The following is a 21,712-nucleotide window of genomic DNA, read 5'->3' as shown; positions in this document are numbered from 1 at the left end:
CGTGGGTGCTCCAGCCCCGGAGCACCCACGGAGTCGGTGCCTAAGGCACCACTTTTGATGTGATCAGTGGGGGGTGCGGGGGAGGGGAGGGGTCAAGGAACGCGGGGCGTTGGATGGGGCAGGAGTCCTGGCGGTGGGGGTGGGCCACAATCCCCTCGTGGGGTGAGGAGGGAACTGGTTGTTAAGATTTTGGCAGCTCATCAATGCATACACCCCGTATAGCCTTGGTGTCCAGTAAGAGGAGGCATAGGGCACATACACAGGCCAAATGGACACAGCTAACTGCAAATCTCCAGTCAAGGTCTCAAGATGTGCATGCACATCTGAAGTGGAGCACCCATAGGAATACACATCTTGAAGAACCGTAGTTACTGCATAAAGTGAGTAATCCCTTCCCTTCAAATGCAGCACTTAATTGGTTTATAGTAAAAATAAAACAAATTTATTAACAATAGAACATAGAATAAGTGATGCCAAGAAAAAGGAATAAAGTTAGAAAGGGTTACAAGCAAATAAAAGGGGAAACATGCATCTAAAAGTCTAAAACTTAATCTAGCAAGGTACAGGCTTTGTTCAAGATGGTTTCACTCACCAAACTTCCTTCTTCCCAGACATGGCTGACTTTCCCTCAGTCAGGACCTTCCACAGAAACACAAGATGCAGGCTTCCCCTGTCTTCGTAGGTGAAACATCTTCACCTAAGCCGGTTTCTCACCTATATTCTGTTCCCAGAGACTTCAGTCCCGTCCCATCCCTTTGTTGTGGGACCCATCTTTTTCAGCATGCAAGAGCTCTGTTCCCTTGTGTCTGTCTGTGTGGATGTAGTGATGGATGTCAAAGATGGCTTCTGTCTTTGCTTATATCTTGCAAAGTTCATTGACTTTGTTTGAAGAGGCAGGATGACCTCATACTGTTTTTCCCTTTCTGTGGGCCTCCCATCCCACTGTGTGTAAATGGAGCTTCCATTGTTTTGATTTCATCATGCTAAATTTACCCAGGAGACAGGTAAATAGCTGTGATGTTTAATCCTCTTTGAGAGAGTCCTGCTTTCCCTTTGTTCAGACACAGACTGTAAAGCCTAATATCAATGAGTATCCATAATTCCTTATAAAGTTCAAATACATACATTTCACTATTCTATTAATCACCAGTGTGTCAGAGGCTTTCATAAAACACCTCACGCAAACTTTTATAAAACAGTAATATATACAATCAATTCTTTCAGTTGCTTATCACCGAAGGTTCAAACTCCTTGTCCTTATAGCTCAGATACATTTTCTCTTCGCTGCTGGAAGCTGTCTCCTCCCCTGCTTCTTAGCTTGATAGGTTTGTTCACCTAATATACAAATGGACCTTCATTGGCTTGGCCTGATGACCAGACTGGTCAGAGAAGCAAATACACATTCCTTTGTCTAGGGCAGACCTGTTTACCAACTCCCCTGACATGCCTTGCTTAAACACACTTTAGGCCTAATTCCAGCATATTTCCATAATTCTTACTACATACCATGTACATACATCACACGAGAATATTAATGATCAGTGAGTTATTAGTTTTCCAGTAGCATATTACATGACCCCTTTAAGATACAGATTATAACCATAATGAGGTGGATGTAACGAGCATTTCAGGCCTGATGAATTGTTGACACAGAGTAGTGAACCACTAATGGGCCTTTGTATCACAACAGTGTCCTGTTGATGCTCTGTATTGCTCATATACCTTGTTTCTTCTGACTCTTTTACATCAGGCACACTGAGGGCAGAAGCTCTATGTTCGCCGGGTCCTGGCCTTGGCTCCACATGTTTAGCTGTCCCGTGGCCTTGGCTCCATGTGTGCCAGCTGTCTGCGTCTACTCTTTGGTTTTGTCTCCACCACTGTCCTGAGTCTGTAGCTGCCTTGCATGACCTGTGTCCTACTGCAGCTTGGACTGTTGCCTTTTGCCATTGCTATTTGATGATTGGACCCAAACATGCTCACCTGTGTGTAGTGGCCTTAGGTTGTTGACTCCTTTATAGTAGGCTGTTTGCCTAGCTTAATGGTCTCTTAAATGGTTCTGTGTCCTGCCTATCATCCATGCACTGGGCTGAAGCAGACTACCCCCATGGGAAGCAGAGTTTTGGACTCCTACCTATTCTCAGGCATGTCACCTAACTTCTCTGGGCCTGTTTCTCTGTCAGTTAACTTTTTTTTAAAAAACTTTCCTTAGAGATTTAGCTAACATTTGTAAAGCAGTTTGAGATCCTCAAGCAAAAAGTACTAGAAGTGTAAAGTCTTTATTAATTATAATTTTTATTTATTATTATATTAAATTTCTGTTGTAAGGAAGAGCAACCTGGGGGGGGGGTCTTTCTTTTCCATATTGGACAATAGCATTTACAGTATTAGAAAAGGAATGGTCTGTTTGTTTTGATGAATGACCTGTTCAGCTTTCACACATCCCAAAGTATCCTGAATACAATGCTTGACTAGCTGTACAGTTTAGCAAAGTAACGATGCTTCCAAAGGGCATGAGTCTCAGTGAGGCTCAGCACTGCAGAATGAATGAAGATCCAAAACAAAGCCACAAAACTTTTTAGTCTCAGTAGACGAAACTGCTTAATATATTTGGCTAGGTGGAAATATATGACTGTCTGGTTATCACATTTAATCAAAGTCCTGGCAAGAGCTGAGGAAACACTTCTAGTCCCTTAAGAGTTTCATTCACCTCCCCAAACATAGGTTTTTCCATGCAGCTGCACACGAGTACAGAATGAAGAGTGAGTTCTGCGGATAGTTATATTGAGAACTTAGTTGTTGCCATTACATTTGATAAATTGCCAAAAATACATTGGCATTCTTCAAACTCCTACTCGCATTGCTGTGTTGTCTTATAACCAGGTTAAAGGCAGCTTTGTTGGTGCACTGACTTAGCCTGGAATGGCCTTATATTCATACTAATCACTCAGGGCTTGTCTACACCACGCAGCTTTTAGCGACAAGGCTGTATCGACACAGTCTTGTCGCTAAAGTCAGCGTTTGTAAACGCTCTTTGTTGGTACTTTGTCGGCACTTTTGCCGACAAAATACTTCCAGCCTTGCGAGCGGCATTTGCTTTATTGGCAGGAGCCGCATGCACACTGCCACTTGTGTCGGCAAAACTTTTGTTTTTCTTGGGGGGGCCTTTTATGTACCCATGAAAGGCAAAATTTTTTTTGACAACTTCACAATGTAGACATACCCTCAGAAAGACACTGTCCGGTAGTTTAAACTGGATATAGAATTATTCACTTGTTCTAAACTGGTGTAGTATTAGGTAGTGTAAAATAGGAGCCACGCTTTGTTTCAGAGATGACTGCATTTCTGTAATTCCTGTTTAAGAAAACCAGCATCTAAGCAAATCAAAACACCAATGCTTGTCTGAGCAGTTTGCCTCTGAAGAATAGCCACAGAACCAAAACTGTGAGCATATAATCCGTTACAATATACACATAAATAGAAGCAGTTTGAACTGAATTGTTATGACACCTACAGGGACCTGATTTTTAGACATACTTAGTATCCCCATTTTCAACTAAAGTCAGTGGGAGCTATGGATGGAAGCTTATCACCTTTGATAGTCAGGCCCACGGGTTGCTCAGAAAAGTTTGTCAGTATTTTCACTAATATATGTGTACCCCTACATTTATAATGGAGTACCAAAGGATTCAGGCATGCAGTTCCCAATATTAATGGGTGTCCTCTGGCTAATCCCCCATGTACTATTTTGATGAATTTAGGGTTGAGTTTGTGAATCTCTCTTCAGAGTTCTCAGTGGGATTTACATTGGAAGCTCGTTCTGTTCACCAGATATAAGACTCATTGCACACACCTATCTGATGCTTTGAATGAACTCAAAAATGGCTTTGTGAGACATGCACGTTGCAGGAGAAATAGGAGGAGTCATATTGGTTACAGATGGCTTTCCATCCCTTGAAAAAGAGCTTTGTAGCAGCTAAAGTGCTAATGAATTGCTTTCAGGTTCAGTTTATAGAAGGAAAAGTACCATTAGCAAGCACTTCCATCTGCAATGGCTACTAAGAATCAGGGTTTGTCTATACTTGGAAATTTACTGAAATAGCTATTATGGACTAATTATTCTGAAATTATTATTTCAGTATAGGCCTCAATGTGGACACATATTCTGCAATTAAAGGGTTTCCCCCCCCGAATATAGCTTAATCTGTAATAAGAGGACACTATATTAATCATTCTAGAATTGCTAGTTTGGTTAATTTCCAAGTGTAGAAAAGTCCTTAGTCAGATTTGCAGTATCTGTCTGGATACTTATATGGCCCTTATCACCAGAGTATCTGAGTACATCACAGTGATTAATGAATTTATCTTCCCAGCACCACTGTGAAATATGGAAGTATTAACATAGTGCCCATCTGTAAAAAGGGAAATAAGGACAACTTGGGGAATTACACACTAGTCAGCTTAATTCAGTACCTGGAAAAATAATAGAGCAAATAATTAAGCAATCAATTTGCAAACACCTAGAAGATAATAAGGTGATAAGTAACAGTCAGCATGGATTTGTCAAAAACAAACCATGTCAAACCAACCTAATAGCTTTCTTTGACAGGATAACAAGCTTTGAGGATGGGGGAAGCGGTAGATGTGGTACATCTTGACTTTAGTAGGGCTTTTGATACTGTCTCGTACGACAGTCTCATAAACAAACTAGGGAAATACAACCTAAGTGGAGCTACCTATCAGGTGGGTGCATAACTGGTTGGAAAACCATTCCAAGAGAGTAGTTATTACTGGTTCACAGTCAAGCTGGAAGGGTATATTGAGTGGGGTCCCGTAGGAATCAGTTCTGGGTCCAGTTCTGTTCAATATCTTCATCAGTGATTTAGATAATGGCATAGAGAGTACACTTATAAAGTTTGCGGATGATACTATGCGGGGAGGGGTTGCAAGTGCTTTGGATTATAGGATTAAATTTCAAAATGATCTGGACAAACTGGAGAAATAGTCTGAATAGGATAAAGTTCAATAAGGACAAATGAAAAGTACTCCCCTTAGGAAGGAACAATCAGTTGCACACATACAAAAGGGGAAATTATTACATAGGAAGGAGTACTGCAGAAAGGGATCTGGGGATCATGGTTAAGGCTAAATTCTAGTCACAGGTATTTTTAGTAAAAGTCATGCACAGGTCACTGGCAATAAACAAAAATTCACAACCCATGACCTGTCCATTACTTTTACTATATACCTGTCAAGGTTCCTCCCCCACTCTGAACTCTAGAGTACAGATGTGGGGACCTGCATGAAAAACCTCCTAAGCTTATCTTTACCAGCTTAGGTCAAAACTTCCTCAAGGTACAAAATATTCTACCCGTTGTCCTTGGATTGGCCGCTACCACCACCAAACTAATACTGGTTACTGGGGAAGAGCTGTTTGGACGTGTCTTTCCCCCCAAAATACTTCCCAAAACCTTGCACCCCACTTCCTGGACAAGGTTTGGTAAAAAGCCTCACCAATTTGCCTAGGTGACTACAGACCCAGACCCTTGGATCTTAAGAACAATGAACAATCCTCCCAACACTTGCACCCCCCCCTTTCCTGGGAAATGTTGGATAAAAAGCCTCACCAATTTGCATAGGTGACCACAGACCCAAACCCTTGGATCTGAGAACAATGAAAAAGCATTCAGTTTTCTTACAAGAAGACTTTTAATAAAAATAGAAGTAAATAGAAATAAAGAAATCCCCCCCGTAAAATCAGGATGGTAGATATCTTACAGGGTAATTAGATTCAAAAACATAGAGAACCCCTCTAGGCAAAACCTTAAGTTACAAAAAAGATACACAGACAGAAATAGTTATTCTATTCAGCACAATTCTTTTCTCAGCCATTTAAAGAAATCATAATCTAACACATACCTAGCTAGATTACTTACTAAAAGTTCTAAGACTCCATTCCTGGTCTATCCCCAGCAGAAACCAGCATATAGACAGACACACAGACCCTTTGTTTCTCTCCCTCCTCCCAGCTTTTGAAAGTATCTTGTCTCCTCATTGGTCATTTTGGTCAGGTGCCAGCGAGGTTACCTTTAGCTTCTTAACCCTTTACAGGTGAGAGGAGCTTTCCCCTGGCCAGGAGGGATTTCAAAGGGGTTTACCCTTCCCTTTATATTTATGACAATACCTCTAACTAAAACTTGGGCCGGGGGGCCGCAGGTGCTCTGGGGGAGTTGGTGGGGGGCTCTGCAGATGCTGGGGGTGGTGGCCTGGGACCCCTGCAGATGCTGGCGGGGTGGCAGCGTGCAGCCTGGGAACCCCGCTGGTGGTGGTGGGTGTGGGCGGCAGCACACAGCCTGGGACCCATGCTGTTGCTGGGGAGGGTTAGCGGGGCTGGGAGGCTCCCTACCTGGATCTGATCAACAGGTCCCTGCAGCTTCTAGGGGGAGGGGCAGCCAGGGGGGCTCTGCATGCTGCTCCCACCACAAGTGCTGGGTTCACATCTCCCATTGGCTGGGAACCGCAGCCAGTGGGAACTGCAGGGGAGGTGCCTGTGGGTGTGGGCAGCGCACGGAGCCCCCTGGTCCGTCCGCCTAGGAGCTGCAGGGACCTGCTGGTGGGAGCCGGGGAGCCCCCTCCCCCTGAGGTAAGCGCTGCCCTTTCCCAACCCCCTGCCCTAGCCCTGAGCCTCCTCCCACACACCCAAACTGCTGCTGCTGCTGGCCTAAGAGCTGCCCAGCTCAGGTACCCCCTGAGCCAGAACCAGCCACTGCAGAAGTCATGAAAAGTCACAGCATCCATGACTTCCATGACAGACACACAGCCTTAGTCATAGTGGATCACAAGCTAAATATGAGTCAACAGTGTTGCAAAAAAAGCAAATATCATTCTGGGATGTATTAGCAGGAGTGTTGTAGACAAGACAAAAGAAGTAATTCTTTCGCTCTACTCCGGGCAGATGAAGCCTCAACTGGAGTATTATGTCCAGTTCTGGGTGCCACATTTCAGGAAAGATGTGGACAAATTAGAGATAGTCCAGAGAAGAGCAACAAAAATGATTAAAGGTCTAGAAAACATGACCTATGAGGGAACATTGCAAAAATTGGATTTGTTTACTCTGGAGAAGAGATGACTGAGGGGGGACATGGTAACAGTTTTCAAGTACATAAAACAGAGGTGAGCAAACTACGGCCCGTGGGCCACATCCGGCCCGTGGGACCCTCCTGTCCAGCCCCTGAGCTCCTGGATTGGGAGGCTAGTCTCCGGCCCCTCCCCTGCTGTTCCCACTCCCCCGCAGCCTCAGCTCACTGCGCCGCCAGCACAATGCTCTGGGTGGCGGGGCTGCAAGGTGTTGCTGGGCAGTGCAGCTGCAGAGCTGTGGCCTCACCCGGTGCTCTGTGCTGTGCTGTGCAGTGACATGGCTGGCTCCAGCCAGGCAGCACGGATGCCTGTCCTGGCGCCTTGGGTGGCGCAGCTGTGGTGCTGCCAGCCTCTGGCGCTCCAGGCAGCACGGTAAGGGGGCGGAGAGCAGAGGGAGTTGGATAGAGGGCAGGGGAGTTCGGGGTGGTAGTCAGGGGGCGGGGGTGTGGATAGTGGTCGGGGTGGTCGGAGGGCAGGGAAAGGGGGGGTTAAATGGGGGAAGGGGTCCTGGGGCGGGGGAAGTCAGGAATGAGAGGAGGGGTTGGATGGGGCGGCGGGGGGCAGTCAGGGGACAGGGAGGGAGGGAGGGATGGATGGGGCATGGGTTCCGGGGGGGGGGGGCGTCAGGGAACAGGGGGGGTTGGATGGGGCAGGAGTCCCGGGGGGGCTGTCAAGGGGCAAGAAGCAGGGGGAGTTGGATATGGGGCAGGGGCCGGGCCACGCCTGGCTGTTTGGGGAGGCACAGCCTCCCCTAACCAGCCCCTCATACAATTTCAGAAACCCGATGTGGCCCTCAGGCCAAAAACTTTGCCTGTCCCTGACATAAAAGGTTGTTACAAGGAGGAGGGAGAAAAATCATTCTCCTTAACCCCTGAGGATGGGACAAGAAGCAATGGGCTTAATTTGCAGCAAATATGGTTTAGGATGGACATTAGGAAAAACTTCCTAACTATCAGAGTGGTTAAGCACTGTAATAAATTGCCCAGGGAAGTTGTGAAATCTTCATCATTGGGGATTTTTAAGAGCAGGTTAGATAAACACCTGTCAGGGATGGTCTAGATAATATTTAGTCCTACCATGGATGCAGGGGAATGGAGTAGATGACTTCTCCTGGTCCCTTCCAGGCCTTCGATTCTATGATTCTGTGATGATGTTTTCAGCAATCTAGCCTAAGCACACTTGCCCACAGACAAGTGCATGAGCATGGGCCCCTTGCTGAAATCGTGGGAGTCATAGTGCAGCTCCTTCTGAGCTTGACCACGCCTCCAGCTTCTCAGACAATGCCCCATTTTCTGACAGCATCTGGGGCCTGTGTGCTTCACTCTGGATTTTGCACAGTACAGCCCACACAAGTCCTGGTTCCCCAGTGCCTTTCACTTTGAGCAGTCACTCACACCAGTGCAAAGTGAATGTAAAACTGCACTGAATCAGAATGGTAGAGGTTGCACACAATCTGCACAGGTGTAAATGACTGCATGAAGTGCAAGGCCCTGGAGAATCAAGCCCCAAAGGTGCATAATAGCACTGCCTTTCCCTGTACTCTATGCAGCTTTTCATAGGGCTGGTGCAATCGCATTCTACTCCTCTACTGCCTGGTACACAAAGGACAGCATGATTGCGATAGTATCGTGGTTGTTGCTTTATATATGTTTCCTGATTGAATTGGTATGTTTTCCCCCCAACCATCCCACCTTCCTCTTTTTCTCTGGGGTCAGAGAGACCTCTGGACAGAGGCTATAAATTTTCTTGTTAAGTTAGGAAATGACAACTATAAATTCTAGAGAGCAGAGTCCCATCACCACTAGCTTGTTGTCACATCCGCACCATCCAAGTACCATCTCTTTGGCCCATCCCTTTTTCCCTTTTGGTTGGGAATGAGTACAGCTGTTAAAAATGAAAACATGTGAGTCAGAATCCCAGGGTTGCAACAATTACAGTTCTGACTTCCTCTAGCCAAATCCCTTCAAAGTACAAGCAGCAACACAGTCTGGCCCCCTTGTGGTCAAAATGATTAATTTTTATACTAAAAAAAGCTTGTGGGTCTGACACATGCTTAATTTTTCAGCCAACAAAATAGAATTAATTGTATGAAATGTATTGTTTACCCTACAGTTTTAATGTCTCGGTGGGTAAGCTGTGACAAAAAGTGTTTTAAGCCAAGATTGTGGAAACAGAGAAATGGTTGGAATCCTGACTGGGACTTTGTTAAAGTTCATGTAGTTTGTTGCAGTCATGATTAGTGAATTATATAGAGGGAAGCACAGGTCTGGGGAAGTCTGGGGAACCCTGGAGTCTATTACCATTTCTGATACTGACCCACTGTATGACCGTGGCCAAGTTGCTTGACCTTTCTAGGCCCAGACTAATTGGAAAATAGGGATAATACTTCCCTACTATCTCTCAGTGGTATTGTGAGGCTTTACTAACTAGAGCTAAAGCATGTAGAACTTACCCATGTACAACTCCTGTTACTTTCCGTGAACGGTTTGAATGAGTAAAGCCATTAGGTTGCACAGTGTTGGCACAGCTGGTTCTATACTCTCTGCTCCCCATCTTGGTGTAGGGGACAGAGAGCTGGCATCTCCGATGTGGGCACAGTGCAGCGTGCCCCACCAGATTTGCTGCTGGTGATGTAATTTAGAGCAGCTTAGGGCTGTTCTTCATTATGCCAGGGTTTCAGGCTGTATATGGCTCAGGTTCACAGATGTGGAAAGATAGCTTAAACACTTTCCCCACACCCTCTCCTCAGCTTTGCTGAGTGTAAACTTAACAGTTGGAAGTTTGCTCTTCCATAGTGACTTTGATACAAGATCTCAAAGTATTATTATTGTTTATAATGTAGTAATGCCAAGGTTCATGGCCCTGTTGTGCTAGGCACTGTACAGACATGACTGTGTATTACTACAAGGGGATTGCCAACCCCAGATGTTTGAGTTCATGTTTAGTTTAGATTGGCATCCAAAAACTTAGCTGTCTGTCTGAACTTTATTGTCTGTGTAGTGGTCCGTGGCCGTCCCGCCCTGTCAGTCTCGGAAGGAGGCCATGCCCCCTCACAACAGTGTGCAAAACGGGGCTGGAAATAGTGCAAGAACAGTCTCGTTCTCATAGCTGATCAGCACTTTCATTCTCCAACCTTGGATGAAAATGAGGAGTGAAGAGGCAATGTGAAAGTGAGAAAAAGCAATGGGAAATGTTAACCAAATGTTTTCAACACTCAAAAATAGTTCCATTCCAGTTCTGGGCAGTCTTCTCCAAACTGGTTAGCTTATTCCTATGCTTAAGATGCAGCAACAGGAGAAAAGAGCTTGCTCTCATGGAATGGCTTCAACCCAGAGAGACGCTTCAGGGTCTATAAGGACCTTTGCTGTGAATCTATTGATTTTGGGGACCTTTTAAGTGTCATAGCTTAACTCTGGTTTCATTTTAAAAAAATTCTTAGGTTGTTTCTTTTTTTCCAGCTTATTTGTATGAGCTATGAGGTCTGCCCTTGGTGCATGTGCAGAGCCCCCACTAATCCATAGAATTTTCCTACACAGATGAAAAGTAGCATACGTTCATATAAGAGATTTTACAGACAAGACTCATGTATTCATTCCCCAGCCTTCCTCATAAAGCTTATTTATAAATATTAATGTCTTAAAAAAAACCTAGCAAAACTAATTCCAGTGGAATAAACATTCTTCCCCTTCCTCTTATTCACGTCTCCCATCCCCCTGTGTGCACATTAGGATTAGAACTATTTATGCTGAAAGTATCCTGTCTTGAAAAGGGGGAACTAAGTAATGCAACTTCATAATCTCCTCAAGATGGTAATCCTCACAGAAGTGGTACTTATCCATTGGGAAGGCCACAGCTCTTTTGGTTCTCAAAGAATCTTGGCAAAGTGCTGTCTTAGGCCCAGACCCCTATCCAAGCACAGAGCTCAAGCAGTTGGATTGTGCTATGGAATTTCTCCAGGGCTAGAGAAGATGGAATATTTCCCATGGGTCTTGGAGAAAATACACCCACTATATGGCTGCTACTCTATTTGCATCTCCCATGTGAGGGGAACAGCCAATGGACCAAAGTAGCTGATGTATTCATGACAGAACAGTTCATTGCAGCTATCTTGAAAGTGCTTTGTGGGGTTGGACAGAGAGCAGAGACAATAGCATGTGATGTAACTTGCACTCTGTGACTGGTCATCTACAGTTTACAAAGAGCAAATACTCCAAACTCTCAACCTTGTCCATACCGCAGCCCCCTTTTGCACACTAGAACCTCCCCAGGACTCCTTCTCATGTAGCAATATATGGAGGCCAGGGTGGCCATGAACTGCAGGTGTAAGCAATAGTGGCAATGGATAGTTACCTGACAGGATATGTCTGTATAAAGTGTTCAGCAAATAACCTTGAATAATAGACTAGTTGTATAAAAATAGTCTTTGCAGGTAATGCATGAAAAAAGGAGGTCCTTAATTATCTAATTTGCCCATTTCATTGTTACAATACGTATAGGAAAAATTATCTTGACAAACTCCTAACTACTCTGCCTAGGATAAAAGGTATGTTAAAGTTAGCATGTGTTACCTAACATAATGAAGAGTGTAATGTTAGCACATATTAGCTCTTGCATACTAACACACTTAAAAAGTCTAGTGTAGACAAGGCACACTGCTCTCAAAACGTTAAGATGGTTGTCAGTCTTAACACGCATGAATAGCAGTGTGTCTTGTGTACACTAGACTTTTTAAGTGTGTTAGTGTGTAAGAGCTAACATCACACCTCTAAATTCTAGTCTAGACAAGGCTTGAAAGAAGATTGTGCCAGAGCATTCAGAAATTAGAGCTTGAGTAGAAACATATAAAATAGAATCAGAAAGAATCTTTAAAAACACTCAGCACTCTTTTACCAGTCAATTAATTTTGTTATTTCTTTTTTCTTTAGATTTCCTCAAGCAGACCACATTTGAAGTGCAGGCATTTTTAGAAGCCATCCAGTTCTTCCGTCAGGAGAAAGGCCACTATGGGTCTTGGAAAATGATAACTGGCAATGAAATTCAGGTACAACAGAATCTCCCTTTCTTTGTCCATGGTGGTGTTTGAGCATGGTGGAGGTAGTGAGAAAATGAAAGTTGTGTGAAGGAAACCTTGAGTAAAAAAATATCCAAGATATTTATATCTGTAAACAGACACATGTACACCAAATTTATTCAGTGTTCCATGCTATGAATTTCCACTGCAAGTGAAAATAGTTGGCAATGTAGTTACAAAATGAGAGCCCAATCCTGCTAATGCCAGTCAATGTGCATAGGGCCCAAATCCTGCAAAGACTTATGCTGGTGTTTTAACTTTATGCACTGTGAGCAATCCCACAGGACTACTTGCTGTGCATATAGTTAAGCACCTGTGTAAGCCTTTGCAAGATCTGGGGAGCATAGTGTTAGTGTTGTGAGTAGTTTCACTGAAGTCAGTGGGACTAAGAGTAGTAAACGCCTACTCATTGGCTATGTCTACACTTACAGCGGCTGACATACACTGCACATCACCCTAGCACAGGTGTAAATAGCCATGTAGACAGTGAGGCACTGCTTTGGCAAGTAAAGATACATCAGGTCAGAACCCTAAACTGCTCTCTACAGCTGTATATACCCTACTCAGCTCTCTATGTGCCCAAGCTGTGCATCTCACATATGAATTGCTATTTTTAGACGTGTAGGATCTTGCTGCTGGAACCTTTCCCTCCAGCAGCAGAGCCTTTCCTTGCTTCAGGGAAGTGCCGGAGCCTTTCCCTGCTGCCTTCTTTCTGCCAGAGCCTTTCACTGCTGTGTGTAGCTATACGCTGCAGTGTGGACACAGCCTGCTTTTCACTGCTGTATGTAGCTACGTGAACTCTACATGCTGCCACCAGTGTAACAAGGCCTGTATCAAGTGTTTGCAGGATTGGGCTCTGTTTCTGTCCCTTCCCATTGTAGTGGTTTTGCAGGTAAAATACTTTATTTTCCCTGTTGGTACTGGTTACATTAATAACTATACTAGTTTCCAATCGCCTTCTGTCTAGTGCCTCCAGATGCCCCTACAGAGGTTCATGCTGTCACGCAATATATTTTATGGTGCTGAAATTTTTAAAATGCGCTGTCTAGATTGCAGGAAATTAAATATTATGTGGTTAATTAAAAATTCCCCGGGGAGATGCCTACTAGGAGGTTTTCAGTTGCTATTGCTCAGTGAACCTTGAATTGCACCTGTTTCTTTCCATACTGTAGAGTGGGTGTTTTCAAAATGGGTGATTTACCATCAGAAGAAGCCGTTTGCAAGCTGGTAACAACTTCTACAGTTGGGCCATTAGGAGGTGTTTGAAAAGGGGCTTAGATATATAATATAAAAAACAGTGCAACAGCTGAGTGAAATACCACAGCAGCCAATAGTAATACTTAGGATTGGAAGGATTAGATTTTTATTGGTCAATGTCAATTTCACTGTAAACTGAAAAAATATTTCCAGCAATAAGAATAAAAATTTACAGATAGGCAAGGTAAGAAAATACTGCTTGAAAACTTACAAGAGTTTGATTTAAGGATATTTACTTCGTTTATTTTGATGTGTGATGTTGTGTTCTAACAGTTATATAGCTTCAGCTTTTTGAATCTCAACATGTACTCTCATTAAATAATTATTGCCCAAATCCCACCGCCATAGTTTTCCACAATTGTGAAAAATTAAATAGATAAAAAGAGGAAAATGCTGAAAAATAAATGTTGATATCTGTCAGAATTATTATTTTTTAAAATCAAACTCTGCCAAGCCTAATAATACCTGTAATCATAAAAAAAATGTGTTGCAAAATATATACAAATTTTATTTTGAAATGAGGATAAGGAAATTTTTTTTTTACCCATTTATGTAAGTTTAATTTGTTGAGCAATAAAGGATATTTGGGGAAAACAAGTTTATGTTTACAGCCTGTAATGAGCTGGAAAGTGCTCTCACCCTCCACCATCTCCCCCAGCTCTCCACCTATTATCCTAAACTTCTGTTTTGGTTCTGAGCATAGCGCCAGCTCCCACTGGGCTTGCCATAGCCCTAGCTCGGTAAAACTACTGGTGGGCCAAATCCTGATATCCTTTACTCAGGAAAAGATGCCATTGTTAACAGTGGCAGTAAATAAGGACTGCAGAGTTTGACTGGTTCCAAAACTTTCTATAGGTCTTTGCATCTCATTGTCTACAATTTTATATTAAAAATGCTTTAATGTAATATCCAGGGAGTAGAGAGAGCGCCTGTATTTCCAAATTATTGTGACATAAATGACTAGCCTAAGAATCAAAAGCCTAAAAGAAATTTCAGGTCTACTACTTGGTGCCAGCCACCCCGCTCCATGGCAAAGTATGCACAGAAGAGCAAGGGTTGGAATAAGCCCTGAAACCAACAGAAGTAGGAGCACCAGTTTAGAAGCATGGTCAGCTTCCCAGGAGCCTGCAGAAGCTCTGCTGCAAGACCCTACTGTGTCTTGAGTATTGCAAGTTCCAGGGAAGAGATGAAGGTGAGGATCTGCCACTTTACACATTGTGTTCCTCTCTGGGCAGAAATTCACATGGAAGGCATCACTATTGTCCCCTTTCCAAAATGTGCACTGGATGTGGGATTGGAACCTAGGGCTTAAGTTGCAGCGAAGGGACCCAATAACACCACTGCCATTCTAATGGTGGAGAGGGGAGCCTAGAGAACAGCACAGAGGAGCAGGCCCACCTCCAGGATGTGTAAGGTTGGTGTCAGATTTCCGCAAGACTCCTTAGTCTCTGGGGTTTGAAAATCTTTTCTTTGCCCCTCTGCAATGCTCCAAACACCCGTTCCCCACCAGGGGAGAATGGAACACCAGGTACCTGCAACTCTTGGAGAATCTCTTTAGTATGCTTTTCCCCTCCTTCAGGAAGAAGCTTTTAGTCTTGGGTGGATAAACTAGTAGATACTGCAGTTACTGTGACAAATGGCTGAAACAGAGCACTGCATAGCAACAACCACACTGGAACAAGCCAATGTTCTGCCTCATACAGCACTTAAAATGGATGGCTAAATTTAGGCTCCTAAGTCCATACTTGGGCATCTAAAATAAATGGCTTGGAACACTGCTGTGAGTTGCATAACTCCAATGAGTTCACTGGCATTATTCCAGATATATTTCAGTATAACTAAGAGAGAATCTGGCCCCTGATTATTTTTTTCCCCTAGAAATGCTGAGCTTTCAGCAGCTCTCTTTAGTGCCAGCTGCTGCGTGTTCATCACCCTTGAAAATCATGCTACTCATAGGGAAAATGTAGGGGTCCATTGAAGAATTTGTGATTCAGGGTTTTGTCCTCGCTAACCAGAATAATTCTGATAGTCTGCCTTGGAAAACTGTGGAAGATGTGGAAACTGGATGAAAATATATAAGTAGGGCTTAAATTCTTAGAGTATTTCTTGGAGATCCCATGCTCCCTCCACCCCAACATCCTATTAAAAACTCAAAGTAAATGCTTTGAGTTTTTAATAGGATGTTCTCAAAGTAAATGCTTTGACCAAGTATAATAATTCTTTTAGGCAAATGTCCAAGCTAGGTGAATGGTTTGGAACAACCGGACTAGAAGTTTGTTGCTCTTTAAAAAACAAAAAACTGCAGAATGCTAGTTAATACGTTCATCCTGATTACTTGTTATGACACACAGTATTGCCAGTATTGACTGAAGCTGTCCTTAACTTATCCTGTTCTGCTTAGGTATTGCAATATATGTACATAGGCTTGGAAGGAATAGATTTTTATCAGTAAATGTTATGTGACAAAGTCAGGCCCAACGGCTGCAGGAGGGTCTGGGAAAACAGGTATGTTAGCCCTAGACTGCTTAAGGCCCTTTTCCCTAAAAGCTGGGAAGGGGTTACTTCAGGTCAGTTAGGGACACCTGAGTCCAATTAAGGGCTGCCTGAAACCTGTTAAAATCTTGCTCCTGGTGAGAGAGAGAGAGAGAAACTGCTGCAAGGCTGGAGGCAGCAGGGAGAAAGGTTTCTCCAGTGTGAGAGACTGCGCTCCTCCCCATAGGGGAGACACCCAAAACTCAGTGCCTGTTTAGAGGAAGGACTGACACCCGGAGCCAGCGACAGGACAACACCTGCCCCAGTGAGGGGGCCAGGGAAAGGTATTCCCCTTTTGTTTTGGGGCGTTATAGACTTTTTCCCTTTGTTTGGCAGAGGAGCACTCCTCAGGCCTGCCCTGAGGCCTACCAAGAAGGCTCCGAGAAACCCCAAAGAGGGAAGACACACACGCTCCAGAGTGGGGGGCTGATTTACCCCAGGCCCTGTCCCTGCCAGAGGAGGGAGCGCTAAGTCTGGCGAGGCAGAAGGGGTGCCTTGCCACAGTTTATAAATACTGATTTCTCCATATGTGCACAAACTGACAAAAAAATACTTCCATCAATGATCATCAAAATGTACAGATAGGCAAAGTAAGAAAAATGCTGCTTGAGAGCTTACTAGAGTTTGATTTAAGGATATTTACTGTGTGTGTTTTGACATGATGTTGACAATATGTGTTTTAAAAGTTATAAAACTTTAACTTTTTAATCTCAGCATTTCTGTCATTAAATAATTGTCTGATCCTCCTCCCATAATTACCTGCGACTGTGAAAATTTAAATCAATAAAAGTCTATACAGATGCTTAAAAATGAACATCAATATCTGTTGAAAATTTTTTTTTAAAAAAGATCAGTTCTGCCAAGCCTATGTATACAGTAAAACAAATACTCAACATCTCCCACTGACATATGAAATATTCTTGTGCACCCTTAAAATTCCCTGGTTACGTTTTTGTTTTGTTGCTTACATCATTTTATAAAGATAAATGGGATTGTTGACAGTACAAAATTGTCTGCTTAAGTATTAAAAAAGCATGACAAATACAAAAGGTAAAGGAATACTTTGTGGGGTCCTGGGTTGAGGGCTGTGGCAGTAAAAGCTTGAGTTGCTGTAGGTCTACCTATTAGGCTTGATTCGCTACTGTGCTACTCTGGTTTTACACTGATGTAACTCCACTAATCAATGATACACCAGTGTAAACTGGAGTCATACAGTGGTGAATGAAGCTCATTGTTTTTATAAAAGTTAAATCAATTATTGGTCTTCGAGCGATTGCTCATATTGATTCCAATTAGGTGTGCGTGCGCTGCAAGCACCGTTGTCAGAAAGTTTTTCCCCTAGCAGCACCTATCAGGTCAGCTGTGGAACCCTCTGGAGTTGCGCCTCCATAGTGCTCTGTATATGACCCTGCTGACCCAGCAGCTCCTCAGTTCCTTCTTACCACCAGTGATAGTCGTTGGAACTGTGGCGTCTTGCTCAGCAAGCTCTCCATGTTTCCCTAGCTTCTATCTACTTTAGTGTTTGTCTTCCTTAGTCAGTTTAGTTAGTGTTGTGTTAATAGTTCGCTGTTGGTAGTGGGGGGTTCCCCTCCAACCTGACCGCACTCTCCCTGGGGATTCAGGGCATGCTTAAGTCCCAGGGGTTCAAACCCTGCAAGTCCTCCAAAAAGCCTATGCCAGTGGGCAACCCCCATGACACTTGCTTAAAGTGTCTGGGAGAAAAGCATCAGGCAGATAAGTGCAGGATTTGCAAAGGGTTTCGCCCAAGAACAAAAAAGGAGCAGGATTTTAGACTGAAGCAGCTCCTTATGGAGGTGGTACTTAGACCACAACCAGCAATGATGCTGCAGGACCCGGCACCAAGTGCATCGGTATGTAGTGCCCTGGCATTAGTCACGGAGACAGCACCATGGAAGGACTGTGGACGAGACCTGCAACACCGCCGCTCTCCGGTGCGGAAACAGTCAGAGACAATTCCGCACTGGTTCCATACCCCGGGTTAGAAATGGCACCGGAAACAAGGGAGAAGTGGTTCCACGACTTCAGGACCCACCTCCTCAGAACTGGCCAATGGGGTGCATCCCAGGGAGGAGCACCCAGTGCCAAAAACTTCAGCGCAGGCACTGTCGACTTCAGTTCTGCAAGGGGGACCGCTGAGCCAGGTGAATTGGACTCACCGTGTCAGGTGGTGGAGGAGGTACAACAGCCTTCCACCCCAGACATATCAGAGGCCACGAGAGACCTCATAGACATGACGGCACCATGGTCCCTGGCCCTTCGCGCCAAGCCTCTGATGCCACAGCGTGTGGCACCGTCCCGGAGAAAACCTGCAGTGCTCTTCCCGTCGGCACCACCACCAGAGACGAAATACCGCTTGGAGTCTCGGCGCCGATCAGACTCGCGGCACTGATCGCATTCACGGCACCAGTCCCACCGCTCCAGGTCCTGCCAGCGCTCCTGTTTGCAGTGTCGATCGCTGTTGTGCAACAGGTCCTGTTCCCGCCGCAGTCCATCTCGGGATGGTTCCGTGTCATCGCGCAGACCCTGCTCGCAGCACCGCTCCCCAGCCTTGCGGCACTGCTCCCTGGCCCAACAGCGCTCGGCACCACTCTTGCCCTCGCAGTCTAGGTCCCCGTCTTTGGGCCCGGAGATGGGGTCTAAATATTTGGAGCAGGCCCAATGCAAGTCGGCATGGGGCAGACTAGACATAGGTGTGGCACCCTGGCCCGCACAGTGGCAGATGCCAGCGCAGTGGCCATTTTGGACCCCTTTGGCATACCACCAGGCCCAGGGCACCCAGTCCAGTGGTTACCGTTCGGTGGTGTCCGAGGCGAGGCACCACCAGAGGCAGCAGCCAGTCGTCCCACCCTGAGGGGTGCGGAGGAGTTACCAGTCCTACCACCTTCTCCGGAACCCACCCCTGTTCCTGAGCCTGACCTTGGGGTGGCTGACCCTGGATTAGAGGCAGGACAAAAGGTACCAGAGGACCAGGGTGGTCAGGAGGACCCAGTTTACCGTCTAGCCTCCTCGTCTTCCTCCCTGGACAAGGCTGTGGCTGGCACCTCCACCTCCAGGCCTCCCCCTATAGATAGCCAGGCCCACCAGGAACTCCTATGCAGGGTGTCATGAAATATGAACCTGCAGGTCGAAGAGGTGGTAGAGTCCGAGGACCCCATGATGGATATCCTGGCACTGAAAGAGCCACCCTAGATGGTCCCATCACTCATCAAAACTATCCAGGCCAATGCAAAGACTCCAGCCTCCGTCCCTCCCACTGCCAAGGCAGTGGAGAGGAAATATTTCATCCCTACTGAATGCCTCTGAATACCTCTTCACACACTCGCAGCCCTGTTCCCCAGTGGTGGCTGAAGTGGATGAGAAGAAGAGGCAGGGACAGCAAGCTCCAGCACCTAAGTCCAAGGACGCCAAGTGCCTGGATTTATTCGGACACAAAGTATACTCCACAGGAGGCTTACAATTTAGGATTGCTAATCAGCAGGCAATCTTGAGTAGATACAACTTCAACTCCTGGAATGTGATGCTGAAGTTTAAGGAATTGATACCAGCAAAGCCCAAAGAGGAGTTTGGGGCTATTATCAAAGAGGGCAAGGCAGTGGCATGGACCTCTTTACAGGCCGCACTGGACGCTGTGGACTCGGTAGCGCACACCTTGTCCTCAGGAATCACCATGAGGTGTAGCTCACTGCTGCAGGCCTTGGGGCTTCCGCCCAAGGTTCAACAAACTATGCAGGACCTGCCTTTCGATGGGGTTGGTCTGTTTGCTGAACAGACAGACTCCAGGCTGCATAGCCTAAAGGATTCCAGGGCTACAATGAAATCCTTGGGTGTGCACACCCCGGCAACCCAAAAAAAGCCCTTTAAGCCCTAACCATAGCAACAGCGGTCATATCCTCCTTGGCTGAGGCAGGATCCCTACAGACGCTGGGGCAGAAATGGCTAGTGCAAACCCCCCCCCCCCCATCCTCTGTCTGGGCAGGACCAGGGCTCAACTAAACCTTCGTCAGGCTCAAAGCAGTCGTTTTGAAGGTGTGCCCGAGGACGGAGCACCTGTCTCAGCACCAGATCCTTCCCCATGTTTTCTGAACAGTCTATCCCACTTCTACCGTGCTTGGTTCCAAATAACATCAGACAGTGCTGGGTTCTTCACACGGCAGGGGTGGGTTACTCTCCAATTCTGCTCCTTCTGTCCCTCCCACCCCCCTTCCCTGTCCCTCTTCAGGGACCCTTCTCACGAGCAGCTCCTTATCCAGGAGGTGCAGTTGCTCCTCACCATAGGAGTGGTGAAGGAGATTCCTCAGGAGCTATGGGGAAAGGGATTCTATTCCCGTTATTTCCTAATCCCCAAGACAAAGGAGGTCTCAGACCCATTCTAGACCTATGAGGACTCAATGAATTCACGGTGAAGTTGAAGTTCCGTATGGTCTCCCTGAGCACGATTATCCCTTCCCTGGATTTGGGAGACTGGTACGCCACCCTCAACATGAAAGATGTGTACTTTCATATAGCCATTTGCCCCACGCACAGACTTTCTAAGTTTTGTGGTCGACCACAAAACTATCAGTTCATGGTCCTCCTATTTGGTCTGACAGCCACCCGAGTTTTCACCAAGTGCGTGTCAGTTGTAGCATCTTCCTTCGCAACAGACAGATGCAGGTACACCCCGACCTCGATGACTGGCTACTCAAGGGGTGCACTAGGGAGCAGGTGGAATCTCAGATCCAGTTTGTCAGATCCACATTTGAGAGACTGGGCCTGCTCCTCAATGTGAACAAGTCAACCTTGTCTCTGACCCAGAGAATAGAGTTCATCAGAGCAGTGCTGGACTCGGTGCAGGCAAGAGTGTTTTTGCCAGACACACAATTCCAAGCCATGTCAAACATCATTCAAGGCCTCAGGTGATTCCCGACCACTACTGCAGGGGGTTACCTATATCTCCTTTGCCACGTGGCAGCCTGCACTTATGTGGTCTGGCATGTCAGGCTGAGGCTCAGACCCCTGCAAGCGTGGCTTGCGTTGGCCTATTGCCCGGGACGTGATAACCTGGACTTAGTAGTGACAGTACCAGAGCACGTACTCGAGTTCCTTGAATGGTGGCTCGACCCTCAAGATGGTGTGCGACGGAGTCCCCTTCAACAGCCCCGAGCCCTCCTCGTCCCTGGTAACGGATACATCACTACTGGGTTGGGGGTGCGCATTTGGGAGATCAACAAACACAGGACCTATGGTCTCTGGATGAGCTCTCCCTTCATATCAACGTCAAGGAGCTCAGGGTGGTACGCCTACCATGCCAAACTTTTTGGGCCCAGCTGTAAGGCCAGTGCGTGGCAATAAGGACAGATAACACCACTGCCATGTTTTACATCAACAAGCAGGGTGGAGCCCATTCCTCCCCTCTGTGTCGAGAAGCCCTCAGGCTCTGGGAGTTCTGCATAGCCTACTTCATTCACCTGGAACTACCTTATCTCCCAGGGGCTCAGAACAACCTGGCAGACCACCTCAGCAGATCGTTCCGCAATCACGAGTGGTCCGTCTGTCCAGATGTCATATACTCCATCTTCCAAAGGTGGGGGTTTCTCCAGGTTGATGTGTTTGCCACCCACAGCAATAGGACGTGCCCAATGTTCTGCTCCTTCCAGAATCACAGCCCGGGCTCCATCACAGACATGTTTCTGCTACCCTGGGGAGGCTGCCTGTTGT

At 45.8% G+C, this 21,712-nt stretch overlaps 1 protein-coding gene across 1 annotated transcript in view; it reads left to right on the top strand.

Moving 5' to 3' along the window:
• The window catches only part of NIBAN1 (niban apoptosis regulator 1), a 127,407-nt gene that overhangs the window by 88,337 nt on the left and 17,358 nt on the right, over positions 1 to 21,712 (top strand). The window contains exon 6 of the mRNA XM_073356667.1: positions 12,060 to 12,175. Within this exon, the coding sequence (XP_073212768.1) occupies positions 12,060 to 12,175 (116 nt within the window). The remainder of the gene's footprint in view (positions 1 to 12,059; positions 12,176 to 21,712) is intronic.

This window comes from Lepidochelys kempii, chromosome 8 (assembly GCF_965140265.1).
Source record: "Lepidochelys kempii isolate rLepKem1 chromosome 8, rLepKem1.hap2, whole genome shotgun sequence".
In the NCBI taxonomy this organism is placed as follows: domain Eukaryota; kingdom Metazoa; phylum Chordata; order Testudines; family Cheloniidae; genus Lepidochelys; species Lepidochelys kempii.
Note: the sequence above shows the minus strand (reverse complement) of the source record. Positions and strands in the feature narration are given on the sequence as shown.